This window comes from Eptesicus fuscus, chromosome 11 (genome assembly GCF_027574615.1).
Source record: "Eptesicus fuscus isolate TK198812 chromosome 11, DD_ASM_mEF_20220401, whole genome shotgun sequence".
Taxonomy (NCBI): domain Eukaryota; kingdom Metazoa; phylum Chordata; class Mammalia; order Chiroptera; family Vespertilionidae; genus Eptesicus; species Eptesicus fuscus.
The window spans coordinates 75,379,304-75,393,215 of NC_072483.1; the positions used below are offsets into that span (position 1 = coordinate 75,379,304).

At 38.5% G+C, this 13,912-nt stretch overlaps 1 protein-coding gene across 1 annotated transcript in view; it reads left to right on the top strand.

The window, feature by feature from the left end:
* The window catches only part of ABCA12 (ATP binding cassette subfamily A member 12), a 171,199-nt gene that overhangs the window by 128,831 nt on the left and 28,456 nt on the right, over positions 1-13,912 (top strand). Inside the window, exons 29-36 of the mRNA XM_054723042.1 lie at positions 804-1,022; positions 2,272-2,468; positions 3,133-3,293; positions 4,852-5,088; positions 5,419-5,569; positions 8,880-9,132; positions 9,742-9,828; positions 10,598-10,691. Coding sequence (XP_054579017.1) covers positions 804-1,022; positions 2,272-2,468; positions 3,133-3,293; positions 4,852-5,088; positions 5,419-5,569; positions 8,880-9,132; positions 9,742-9,828; positions 10,598-10,691 — 1,399 coding nt within the window. The remainder of the gene's footprint in view (positions 1-803; positions 1,023-2,271; positions 2,469-3,132; positions 3,294-4,851; positions 5,089-5,418; positions 5,570-8,879; positions 9,133-9,741; positions 9,829-10,597; positions 10,692-13,912) is intronic.

A 13,912-nucleotide genomic window follows, 5' to 3' on the forward strand; every position in this document is an offset into this window, starting at 1 on the left:
TAGGAGGAGGATACAAAAACAACTGGGTCTGAGGCTTGTGCAACCATGGTATGCATGCACTGTATGGTGAAGGAGGTAATATGACTGAGGGCATGGGTTTGAGTTCAAAGATCATAAGTTCAGGTTTAAACAAATTGAATTAGACAGAGGACCCTGGAAGATATCTCCTTTTGCAGTGGTCGGCAAACTCATCAGTCAACAGAGCCAAATAGCAATAGTACAACGATTGAAATTTCTTTTGAGAGCCAATTTTTTTAAACTTAAACTTCTCCTAATGCCACTTCTTCAAAATAGACTCGCCCAGGCTGTGGTATTTTGTGGAAGAGCCACACTCAAGGGGCCAAAGAGCCGCATGTGGCTCACAAGCCACAGTTTGCCGACCACAGTCCTTTTGGTCAGCAAGCCTGGAACTGAGTGATGAGATCTGGGCTAGAGATCTAAATTTGAGACTAACAGCCTATAGCTACTATCTGATGCCAAGGAAATACACCAGTTTGCTGAAGGAGAGAGGGTACTGGCAATTAAAAAGTCCAACAATTTCTGTCATTATTACCACCACCACCCCACCATTTTCATCATCATCATCATTATGCAGTATTTACGTAACACTCTTAATTATTAAAAGCTTAAAAGTAATTTTTATTGTTTTATTCCCATTTAATACCATTTTCTTTCATAGTTTGACCTTATCTGAGGAGATAGACTATTAACTTTTTTTTTTTCTAACAACTGAGATGTATTTATTCCTAAAATCTAGCTTCGATGCTTGGCTTACACCTGCTTTATCATTTCTTTACTTCTAGCTCCATGTTGACTGGGCTGTTTGGGACCTCAGCAGGTACCATCTTTGTTTACGGGAAAGATATAAAAAAGGACCTGCACAATGTGCGGAAGAGCATGGGAGTGTGCATGCAGCATGACGTCCTGTTCAGTTACCTCACCACCAAGGAGCACCTCCTCTTATATGGCTCCATCAAAGTTCCCCACTGGACCAAAAAGCAGCTGCACGAGGAAGTGAAAAGGTCAGTGACGGCAGGAATGAGAATGTGTGTGGGTAACTCTTCTCTAAGAGAAGTCAAGCTGTGGTGATAATACCAATAAAGAACATTTTCTCACAAACCAGTTGAGTTTTAGGTTTGTTTGTGTGGGGGGTTTTTTGTTTGTTTGTTTTACTTCTCTGGTCTCAAATACATTTAATGCCATACAGGTATTGTTTAAATGTCTTCAATTCTGGCTCCCATATTGCCCCAAATCCTCTGTTTCTAATCTCCATGACTACTATGCTGATTCAAGCCTCCTAACTCGACCCCCAGCTTTTACCCTCCATTATATAGTTGATTCTTCAAAGAGCAGCCCGGTGACCTTTGTAAACTGCAAGTCAGAGTATGCCATCCCTGAGGCCCTACTTGCCCTGTTCCCAGTCTCACTTCTGATTCATTTCTTTCTGTTCTCCCAACATTTACTCTGCTCTTGGCATGCTAGCCCCATTGCACACTTGCTGTTCCCTCTACTTAAAGCAGCTTTTCCCAAACATCTATTTGACTTACTCCTCCACTCTCCTGGTCTTTGACAAAATGTCACCTTCTGAAGAGACTTTCATATATAATGTAAGTACCTAAAACATCATGCCCTGGGCACTATTTACCTCGTGTACCCTTATTTGTTTATTCATTCATTTGTTATTTATTTAGAATAGATTTTTATTGATTTCAGAGAAGAAGGGAGAGGGAGAAAGAGATAGAAACATCAATGATGAGAGAGAATCATTGATTGGCTGCCTTCTGCACACCCCCTACTGTGACCTTCTGGTTCATAAGTCAATGCTCAACCACTGACCCACACCAGAGAGGCTATTTTTTATTGCCCTTATCACCACCTAGCTTATTGCATACTTACTTGGAAACATGTTTATCATGAGACACACAGAAATAATAACTTTATGGGTAGGAACATTATCTGCTTACTGCTTTTCCATTTGTACCTAAAACACAGTCTGGCACCAAAAAGTAAGAAACTTTATAAATATTTGTCAAGTGAATGAATAAAATAATGAGTCACATATTCCTTTGTGTTGTTTGCTGAGCATTCATTTTACACCTTCAGCTAGATGATAAATAATAGAAAATTATGTCATGAATTTTCAATAGTTTATTGCACCTTGCTGAGCATATAATGGTTGTTTAGTGAATATTTATCATTTAGGGTACTTATTAAATTTTTGCAATATTCTAATGCTCTGTCAAAAGTGACCACCATACTTTCTTTTTGAAGGACTTTAAAAGATACTGGACTGTATAGCCATCGTCATAAGAGAGTTGGAACATTGTCGGGAGGCATGAAGAGGAAGTTATCCATATCCATAGCTCTCATTGGTGGATCAAGGGTGGTCATTTTGGATGAACCATCCACTGGAGTTGACCCATGTTCTCGCCGAAGTATATGGGATGTCATATCCAAGAACAAAACTGGTATGAGTACCTTCTTATAACTTCTCCACCCAACAGTCATAGGTTTGCTCTCTGGGATACACACAAGCAAACTGAAGCCTTTTCTGTTTACAATAATCTTCACTAAAAGTCCCACATGGGCTCTTCCTTTTCCCAAGTCTTCTCTTTTCCCAGCTAAATTTCTGGGACAGTGAGTTAATATTAATGTAGTGCCCACTATGAGTTAAGCACTTAACTGGCCTTTTTGAGAACATAGAAATCCAATAGAAGTTCCAAATTCTGCCTAGAGGAGCTTAGAATCCAATTAGAGAGACCAAACATACACAAATGAAGATAAACTGAAAACAGACTAAATAAGTGCTAACAGGATGTGAAGCAAAGAGCAATCAGAGTGGAGAGGATTAATCAGAGAGGAATATTCAAAGAGTCTTTAAAATCACTGCTTCATAGTGATGAAAGGAAGGGGGAGACGGGAGGGTGGGAAAGGGAGCGAGACCCCTAAATACTTAGGAACACCCCTTCTGAATTTCTCTTTATTCCTTTCGGAAGCTCCTTCTGTTAGTTTTCCTGTTAGCTCATAAAATGTGAGTCTTCTCATAAATCACAGGATGTACTTATGCTAACACTATATATCTTAGAACTGTATTTTCATTTTTCATTCTTTGTTATCCTCTGTGTTTTCAAGCCAGAACAATCATCCTGTCGACGCACCACTTGGATGAGGCCGAAGTGCTGAGTGACCGCATTGCCTTCCTGGAGATGGGTGGGCTCCGCTGCTGCGGATCACCGTTCTACCTCAAGGAAGCATTTGGGGATGGGTACCACCTCACGCTCACCAAGAAAAAGGTTTGTGGGAGAGAAAATACACCTCACTATGGGGTCATGAGTGAATTTTGTATGAAACAGGGGCAGAATCTCTCCAACTTTATTCCTTGCTAAAATTCACTATTCATATGTTAGATTCATGTTTTTCAAACCTGAGCAAGCATCAGGACACCTGGAGGTCTTGGTAAACCCAGACTTCTAGCCCCACCCCAAGAGTCTTGCATTCCATAGGTCTGGGCTGAGGCTCCAGATTTACTACATTTCTAACTGGGTCCTGGATGGTGCTGATGCTGCTGGTCTGGGATCACAGTGAGAACCATGGTGCTAGGTAAAGAACGACTTATTTCCTCAGGTTACTGATGAAGGATCAGCCTTTCATTTTCCCCAGCACTTCATCCTGTAAGGCTAACAGGTAGATTTTCCTAACCTATCCAAAGCAAATTATTATATTATGTTAGTACAGTTTTGGTAACATTATTATATTTAAAATCTTTCTTCTCAAAATATTAATGTTTATTGCATGTAACATTATTATGTTTAAAATCATTTTTCTTTAAATATTAATGTTTATTGCATGTAAATGGCTAATTATTTTGTATCTACAATCTGGTAATATATTTATTTTGTATATTGTAAAAAAAAATAAAAAAAAAAAACACAAAGCAAATTAAGAGAATATGGCATCATATATTTAATTTCTGGTCAGTACTCCTCAAATGGCAACGTGGAGACCAACTCAGGCAGACCAATGGTGCTTTTCTTGTACATCTTTGAAAACCAAAAATGCTGACTAAGGATCCCTGTACTGCCTAAAATAGCATCTGATTTATCAAATTGTGCAAGATGTATATGATATCAGTCAGGTTTTGACCACTGTCATTTATTTATCTAATCATCCTGATGTGTCTTTCATAGTATTAAAAAGTAGTTTACTTTTATATTCATTAATGCATTCACATTTTTTTTTTATATTGTGTGTGTTATGCCTTATGTGCCCAGGGCACTGTTCTAGGCATTGGGGATCTTGCAGATTAAAATCGCTGCCCTCATGGAGTTTATATTCTAATGGAGTGTGGGGAATTTAGGTGATACAATTAATAAATATATTTAATTTATTAGCAAGTGATAAATGCTATAGGTAGAAATAAAGCAGAGAATGAAACAAGGAATGCTTGAACGATGCCATTTTAAGTAGGGTAGTAAGAGAAGGAGTCTCTGAGAAAGTGACATTTGAGCCAAGAGTTGGAGTTAGGGAGAGAATGAGCCATGTCACATAGTCTGGGGGCAAAGAAGCAATTGTAAAGGCTGTGAGGAAGGGTTGCACCTGAGCCTGAAGAACTCTCACACAGAAGAGAGATTGTGGTTTCAAGTGATGCAGAGGATGGAGAAGAGGTTGGAGAAGAGACAGGGTGAGGTGGGAGAATGGAGCCAGAATAGCTATTTGCATACAACTATAGGGACCCCTAGTGGGACAGGGACCCCTAGGGGTGGACAAAAAAAATGCACTACCCTCTGATTAGGGCCCTTGGACACTACATGTAAAGACAAGGGAGTATTTAACTGCTGTTTTTGTCTCTAGAGTCCAAATCTAAATGCAAGTGCAATATGTGACACAATGGCTGTGACAGCAATGATCCGGTCACACCTCCCTGAAGCCTACTTGAAGGAGGACATCGGGGGAGAGCTTGTTTATGTCCTTCCTCCATTTAGCACCAAAGTCTCAGGGGCCTACCTGTCACTCCTAAGAGCGCTGGACAACGGCATGGGTGACCTCAACATCGGGTGCTATGGCATTTCTGATACCACCGTAGAGGAGGTACAGCTGGACATTTCTTAAAGCTGATATAACTTGCTGTGCTCTTAAAATATTATGTATGTTTTTTTTAAAAAAAAGAAATATTTTTAAATCAACATGTCATAAAATCTTAAAATTATCTCAATATAATTCTTATGTAAGACTGACTTCTAAAAAAAAAATACACGTGTTGCTCCAATTAGAGAATACCTATCTTTTACATACAAATGTGTTCAATTAAAGTCACACTTATTTTTCTCCATTAACATGATAAAAATTCAAAATCAAAAGTGAGCCTAGAAAAGATATGCATATTTTATGTTAACAAAGTGTTCTGTTTTTTCTTTCCAGGTCTTTCTGAACTTGACTAAAGAGTCGCACAAACCCAGTAATATGAGTCTTGAGCACTTAACACAAAAGAAGATTGGAAATTCCAGTACCAATGGCATCTCAACTCCTGATGATTTATCTCTGAGCAGCAGCAACTTCACAGACAGAGATGGTATAAATCTAATCACATATTTTGCTTAATGTCAGTAAATGACATAAATGAGAAAATCACATGACAGATTTTAAATTTTAAAAACTCAACTTTAAATTTTCTTTCTAAATGAAAAAAGATGAAAGAAATATTAGCCTTCTCTTTTTTAAAAAATATATTTTATTGCCGAAACCGGTTTGGCTCAGTGGATAGAGCGTCGGCCTGCGGACTCAAGGGTCCCAGATTCGATTCCGGTCAAGGGCATGTGCCTTGGTTGCGGGCACATCCCCGGTGGGGGGTGTGCAAGAGGCAGCTGATCGATGTTTCTCTCTCATCGATGTTTCTAACTCTCTATCCCTCTCTCTTCCTCTCTGTAAAAAATCAATAAAATATATTAAAAAAAATAAATAAATAAAATAAAAATATATTTTATTGATTTTTAACAGAGAGGAAGGGAGAGGGATAGAGAGCCAGAAACATCAATGAGAGAGAAACATCGATCAGCTGCCTCCTGCACAACCCCCACTGGGGATGTGCCCGCAACCAAGGTACATGCCCTTGACCAGAATCGAACCTGGGACCCCTGAGTCCGCAAGCCGATGCTCTATCCACTGAGCCAAACCGGTTTCGGCTAGCCTTCTCTTTTTAACATAAAAACATGTTTATTTAACTAAATCAAACTCTCTAAAAATGTTTTGAAGAATGTGAAAGAATTTCCTTGTTAGGGCAGGAATGAGTATTCCTCCAGCCACCAGTAGTCATTTTCAAGATGTAACTTACTACAATCTCAGATTTGTGTTCTACAAGTTAAAAGCCTTCTTGTAACTGGTGCTATTCAACAATGAACAAGGTTACATTCACTGACTATTATTAGACACTAGAGGCCTGGTGCACGGATTCGTGCATGGTTGGGGGTCCCTCAGCCTGGCTATTGATCAGAGCAGGAGGGGGCCTGTCTCGCCCAGTCCTGATGGGGGCCAATCAGGGCCGGCCAGCCAGGGGACGGACCACGGGAGGTTGGCTGGCCACGGGAGGTTGGCTGTGGGAGCGCACTGACCACCACGGGGCAGCTCCTGCATTGAGCATCTGCCCCCTGATGGTCACTGCACGACATAGTGACAGGTCAACCAGTCATCCGTTCATAACGGTCACTTAGGCTTTTATATGTAAGTGAAAATAATAGACATTTTAAAAAGTTAAAAATATAGTCATCACTCCTTATGGAACTCATTGGAAAACATGTCTAACCTTCCCACCTCTCTGAACAATTCAAGTACTGAGAAAATTCAGGCTCTGAGAAATGCTTTTGGAGGAGGGTCTCTGAATTGATGAGGTTGGACCTAATGGCTCTGACTCTAAATAAGAGGTCCCTCCCCCCATGTTCTTCACACAATATATGTTTGAAAAATTGTGTTTCTTGACATGACTTAGAGGAATTGAGCTCTTTTGAAAATAACTTTTATTCTGTTATTCTCTTTCTGACAGTTAATTTATTCCTTTGGAAACACTATTTTTTTTTAATAGTAAAATGATGTATAAATTATGGAGTAGTCATTTCAATAGTTTGCTGAAATTTATAAAAGTCTCTAGGAACAGAACTTTTCATCAAACATTTGCCTAGCTCCAAAACTCAGAAAAGGCAATCTCCAATGTTTGTATAATTCTGGAACTTGGGAGTCTCATTTGTCCTCTGCCATCTTCCCGATTTATCACCTTTTGGGGAACAGAGCTGTCGAGTCCATGAAATTGTGGACTTTGAAGGTGGTCATCTGCTTCAGGAAGTACATGTTCTGTATTTGTCTCATAATTTGAAGCTCTTCTTCAGTCAAAATGTACCCATCATTGACGTTATCTTTTAGAAAGTTCCGTTTGATTCACCTGTAAGCCATTCTTAAGAAACAGAATTTTCTTAAGAAACAGAAAAGCATACTAATTAACTTAATATATTCAGCTCCTTCTGCAATTTCCCTTTGTAGAGATATGACTTTTCATTTAAAGTTGTTCACTCTGTTTAATTGGAGTTCATTTTAAATTAAGCAGCTTTGTATTTGTCCTTATCTGCTAAATGAAGATCATGATTTTTTGTGCTGCATAATTTGTGATGAAGAATTTAAAATATCCACAGAGTGGATACTGTCAACTTATCACATGCTTGCTTGGCAGCAGGCCTTAGGAGAAAATGTTATATTTGAACCTAATTTTAGGGGGTGTTGCTTAGATTATCAGTTGTAAGAGCACTAAGGAGGAAACAGTTTATGGCCTCCACAGTTGCTCTGACTCTTAGAAGTCATGGAATTTTCCTCAGCACCTGAAGAGCATTTTGGAGAGGAAGAGGGAAAACATTTTGCCTAATAAGCTCTTCTTTGTGATTCTAGTGGTAAAAATGGAGTTTTGAAATGCCATAAAAGTACACCAAATTTCTAAAGAGAATGTAATGAATAAATGTTTGAACTAGAATTGTACTTTGGAGGAGGCATTTTCCTTTCCCCATGTTTAAGGTGAATTCATTGGACTTCACATTAAGAATGAGAGACAATAAAATAAAATATACTATACCCCTAGCTGGTTTGGCTCAGTGGATAGAATGTCAGCCTGTGGACTGAAGGGTTCCAGGTTCAATTCCAATCAAGGGCATATGCCTGGGTTTTGGGCTTGATCCCCAGTAGTGGGTATACAGGAGACAGCTGAACAGTGATTCTCTCTCATCATTGATGTTTCTATCTCTCTCTCCCTCTTCTTTCTCTCTGAAGTAAATAAAAATATATTTAAATATATATACTATAGGTATAAGCCATGTAAAAAAATAAGTAAATAAAAAATATTCTTATTTCAAAAAAAAGAAAAGAATGAGAGACAGTGAGACTTATAATGACTAAGTTTTCCACAGTAGGAATGAGTTCTTACACTAGGTTGATATTCTGCTTTCCATTTATCTTATTTGAATTCAATGTCTTGTTAGAAACTATCTCTTTGATATTAGTAATTAGTCATACATACTGAACCTTCACTGAGACTGGAGATTGGGGACAATGTTCATTTATAAACTTCTAGATGTCTCTTTGACGTACAAAACTATGATGTATGTGACTAATAATATTTTGTGTACAGTGATTTATAATTTTCAAAACACTTATACATGAAGCTCTATGAGATGGAGGGGTTTAGCCCAAAGGTGATAAATAAAGAGCTGAATCTAAAATCCAAATCTTTAAAATAGAAGGTTTTCCCACCGTATCACATTATATCTTCTATCTGTAGTTTTTGGAGTAACTTTATTACGTGATGTATCAGGACTTCCCAGAACCATCTGAAATATCTTTTTCTTAATCAGACAAAATCCTGACAACAGGAGAGAGACTGGATGGTTTTGGACTGTTATTGAAGAAGATAATGGCTATCCTCATTAAGAGGTTCCACCACACCCGCAGGAACTGGAAAGGTTTCATTGCTCAGGTCATCCTCCCCATTGTCTTTGTAACCACTGCCATGGGCCTCGGCACACTGAAAAATTCCAGCAACAGTTATCCTGAGATCCAGATCTCCCCATCTCTTTATGGTACCTCTGAACAGACAGCCTTCTACGCGTAAGTTTCCTTTCTTTACCTAAAAAGATATTTCCACCTTGCTTCTAGAAGTACAGTTGTGCCTGAGTGAATGGGATGAATTGCTGAAGAATAAGAACTTAGGAACTACAGTAGCTACTTCTGTCAAAGGATGGGACAGTGTGATTTATTGTGACATGACACTTCTATTGCCAACAAATAACTTGGAGGAGTTTTTGCATTTGCCTAAAAATAAAGTTTTAGTAGATCTTTATTTTTAAAGACTAGACTTTAATCAAGAGAGTCAGGTTAGGTATGGCTTTCCAATCTATTGTAATATATAGCAAATGACTTTTTATTGGTCTCACAAATTGAATAATAATGTTAGAATTCTGTATAATATAGTGTTGTAGATACAATATGTGATCAGTAAACTTATATGACAATCAAGAGAATAACAAGGCAGCCAAATAGAGATGTGTGTTTATCTTTTTCTGTGATACTTTTCCCTCTGTGATTCTTTCTTAGATATTTAAGACAGCAGTCCCGTAGAAAGGCTATTTTATTTCCTCAAATTCTTCATGAGCATGAGGTTAACATGGGAGACAAGTGAAGGAGTCATGAATTTGTTTCTATCTTTTTATGTTGCAGGAATTCTAACCCAAGCACAGCAGCACTGGTCTCAGCAATGTGGACCTTCCCTGGCATTGACAACATGTGTTTGAACACCAGTGATATGTGAGTGCTTTTCGTTCTTTTTTTTCAACATTCTACTGTGTGTGTGTGCATGTGTGTGAGGGTGTGTGAACAAGTGGCTGTGTAGTATTTGGCTGGAGGAGGGCAGTACACTGATAGAAATGTGTTTAATGGATATTATCTATCTCCTTTAGTTCATTCCCTGGCCATGCTGTAATAATAAACAGTAGATGCTTTATGGCTTGTAAAGATTTTTTTGTGTACATGTTTTCATTTAACAATCAATACAGTCCTGTGAAGTATTAATCCCATTTTTAAGATGAAGAAACTGAGCCTCCTAGGGACTAAGATTCTTTTATAAAGAAATTTAGGTAGGAAGTTGTATAGCTAAAGCTGAGACCCAAGTCTTGACTCCAATTCCCATGCTTTTGAACTATGTAGTGTTGCTTATTCAAACTTCCACAACACATGTAAGCCTGACATTAACGCACCATTTTGCTAAAGTTTCCCCTTCCTGTCAGAGGAGAGAATGGAAAGAACCAAGACAAGAAAAGGGTCAAAAAACCACTTCCTGCCACATTAGGACAATTTTGTGAGCTTTGGTTTTAATGCTGTTTAATTACTAAGTGCTCTTCATTAACTCCCCCAAAATGTCAGATTACTTGAAAATGGTAGTGCAATGTACATTCAAGTAATAAAAAATCAGTAAGCTGTACAGGACCTGAATTCAATAGCTAACACTCTCTCCTATGCTCATGCATAAATATGAGAACACACACATACCTCATTTCAATATCAATTTTACTTGCAGGAGCTGTTTAGAAAAAGACAGTCTGGGAAAATGGAACAGCAGTGGAGAACGTATCAGCAACTTTGGAGTTTGCTCTTGCTCAGAAAATGTCCAGGTAAGATGAAATTCTTAGTGAAGTAGGAAAAAGAAAAGCATAAATATCAAAACTTGAAAGATATATCTAGGTTACCAAAGAGTCAGTATAATTTCATTTTATGGAAGCTAGTAGCTCAGAGATGTGGACCTGGGCAGCTCAAAAATATTGGCTTTGAACTTCAGGTCACTGTTGTAAATCCATCTCAGGACAAATTTCCAAGGGTAGGTAATTCTATGACGGTCTTCATGGAAACTAACCAAAGATGAATTTTTGGTTTCAGTTCAGTTCTAACCAGAAAGCTCTATATTTCATACAACACAATGGCACCATAACTGTCATATTTGAAAACACAGCAAGACTGCCACTGTAGTGGTCAGCTGGGAAGTCAGTAATGTGGAAGTTCAAAACAGAGCTCCTTTGCCTCTAAGCAACACCTCCAGAATGCAAGAAAAATCTATGCCCTGAAAGAAACAGGAAAGATTGTCCAATTATCACTTACCCTATCTCTATGCTATGGATACACACCTTAGGCCTATCAATTCAATATGCTTTTAAGAAAACCAAATTCACTGGGGAAATTAAACATAGCTGAAGAAGACAGATCACTATTAGTCTCTGAGAGTCACTATGTTATCAGCTTACTTCCCCATGGGGAAGAATCTAGCAATATTCTCTACAAAGTGTCATAGGATTGTACCCTGAACTATCTTTGTAAAAGATGTTAGAATGAAAATGTTTCCTGTAAATGCAACCTGATTTTGTGTTTTCATGCAAGACAATTACTAACAGTAAAAGCTGGGGTTCAATGGGCATCTTTTGGGATTTTTGCATATTTACATATTAGCCTTACCCAGTACTTAAAGAGTTTTCTAATCCCGCCTCTATCTGTCTAATGTGGAAGTCCATGTGTGGTACTAGCCTCAAGGTGTGGGACATTGTATGAAGGGATGGAAGGAAAAACTGGAAAAGTGCTAGGCTTTCCCCCAAACTACAGTTCAAGGCAGTGAAACATAGGAAGCTACAATGAAAAGTAAATAGAAAGTGCAGAAAGTTACAAGCATAAAAATAAGTGATTAAAACTAAGCTCTGAGATTGGTTAATAGTCATGTACCAAAGCACTTAAACAAATGTGTGATTATAATGTAAGATGTTAACAATGGGAAGACTGCGTGAAGGGTCTGCAGGGACCCTGTAATATATGTACTTTTCATTTAGGAATAATTTTATATTTATACTAGAGGCCCTGTGCACGAATTCATGCACCAGAGAGGTCCCTCAGCCTGGCCTGCGGGATCGGGCCGAAACTGTCTCTCTGACATCCCCTGAGGGGTTCTGGATTGTGAGAGGGCGCAGGCCAGGCCGAGGGACTCACCGGTGCATGATTGGGGCTGGGGAGTGACGCAGGAGGTTGGCCAGCTAGAGAGGAACCACAAGAGGGCTCCAGGGAGTGTCCCCATCAGCTGGACCCCAGCAGCAAACTAACTTACCGATTGGAGCATCTGCCCTCTGGTGGTCAGTGCACACCCTATCGAGCAATTGAGCGACCTTAGCATATCATTAGCATATTATGCTTTGATTGGTTGAACAGCCGACTAGACGGTGGGACACTTAGCAAATTAGGCTTTTATTATATAGGATGTGTAAATATTAGATTTATACTTATAGGAAATTATTTTAGATTTTGATTTAGATATATGTAAAATTGAGCTCTGACACCTAAGTTTGGTACTTTAAAACTAATATAACTCAAACTTTTGTTTTTTAATCCTCACCCAAGGACATGCTTTTTATTGATTTTAGAGAGAGAGGAAGGGGGAGAGAGAGAGAGAGAAGGAGAGTGAGAGAGAGGTGAGAGAGAAACATTGATTGGTTGCTTCCTGACCAGGGATTGAACCCTCAGCCTAGGTATATGCCCTGAATGGGAATTGAACCCACAACCTTTTGGTGTTTGAGATGATGCTCCAACCCAACTGAACAACCTGGCCAGGGCAATAACTCAAACTTTTCATCCACTTCTATTAGACCCTGAGAACATAAGTCTGCTAATGTTATCTTTTCAATTTGGGGCAAACATTTTTTTCTTCCCTGTGAATTACTGAGGGAATTTTGAGTCATCTTAGTGTTCACTGTTGTTCTCCAAATGTATCAAGCTTGTCAGTACAGTAAAAAAAATAATCGCACATTAGTTGTGTTGTTTTTTTTTTTACTTCAAGTGGAACCCAAAACTCAAGTATAAGCTCTATTTATATAATAACTATTTGTTCTAATTTCTTGGCCTAGGCAAGATGCCTTCCTTTTCAAAGCTCTTTAAAGTCAGGGAGCAGTCAATTAATATTTGACAAAGGAAGCAAGAGCATACAATGGAGTCAAGACAGTCTCTTCAATAAATGGTGTTGGGAAATTTGGTCAGATACATGCAAAAACATGAAACTAGAACACTAACTTACACCATACACAAAAATAAACTCAAAATTGCTAAAGGACTTAAATGTAAGTCGGGAAACCATAAAAATGTCAGAAGACTTCATAGGCAGCAAAATATCAGACATATGTCATAGCAATATCTTTACCGATACAGCTCCTAGGGCAATAGAGACTAAAGAGAAAATAAACAAATGGGACTACTACAAAATAAAAAAAGCTTCTGCACAGCAAAATAAACCATCAACAAAATAACAAGAAAGCCCACTGCATGGGAGAACATATTTGCCAATGTTATTTCAGATAAGGGTTTAATCTCCAAAATTTACAGAGAACTCATACAACTTAACAAAAGAAAGATAAACAATCCAATAAAAAAAATGGACAAAAAAACAATATAGACACTTTTTGAAAGAGGACACACAGAAGGCTGAGAGACATATGAAAACATGCTCAAAGTCACTAATCATCCAAGAGATGCAAATCAAAACAACAATGAGATACCATTTCACACCTGTCAGAATGGCTATCATCAACAAATCAACAAAGGACAAGTGCTGGAGAGGATGTGGAGAAAAAGGAACCCTGGTGCACTGCTGGTGGGAATGCAGACTGGTGCATCCACTGTGGAAAACAGTATGGAGTTCCTCAAAAAATTAAAAATGAAACTCCCCTTTGACCCAGTAATCCCACTTCTAGGACTATATCCCAAGAAACCAAAAACACCAATAATAAAGGATATATGCACCTCTATGTTCATAGCAGCACAATTTACAATAGCTAAGATTTGGAAACAGCCTAAGTGCCCATCAGCAGAT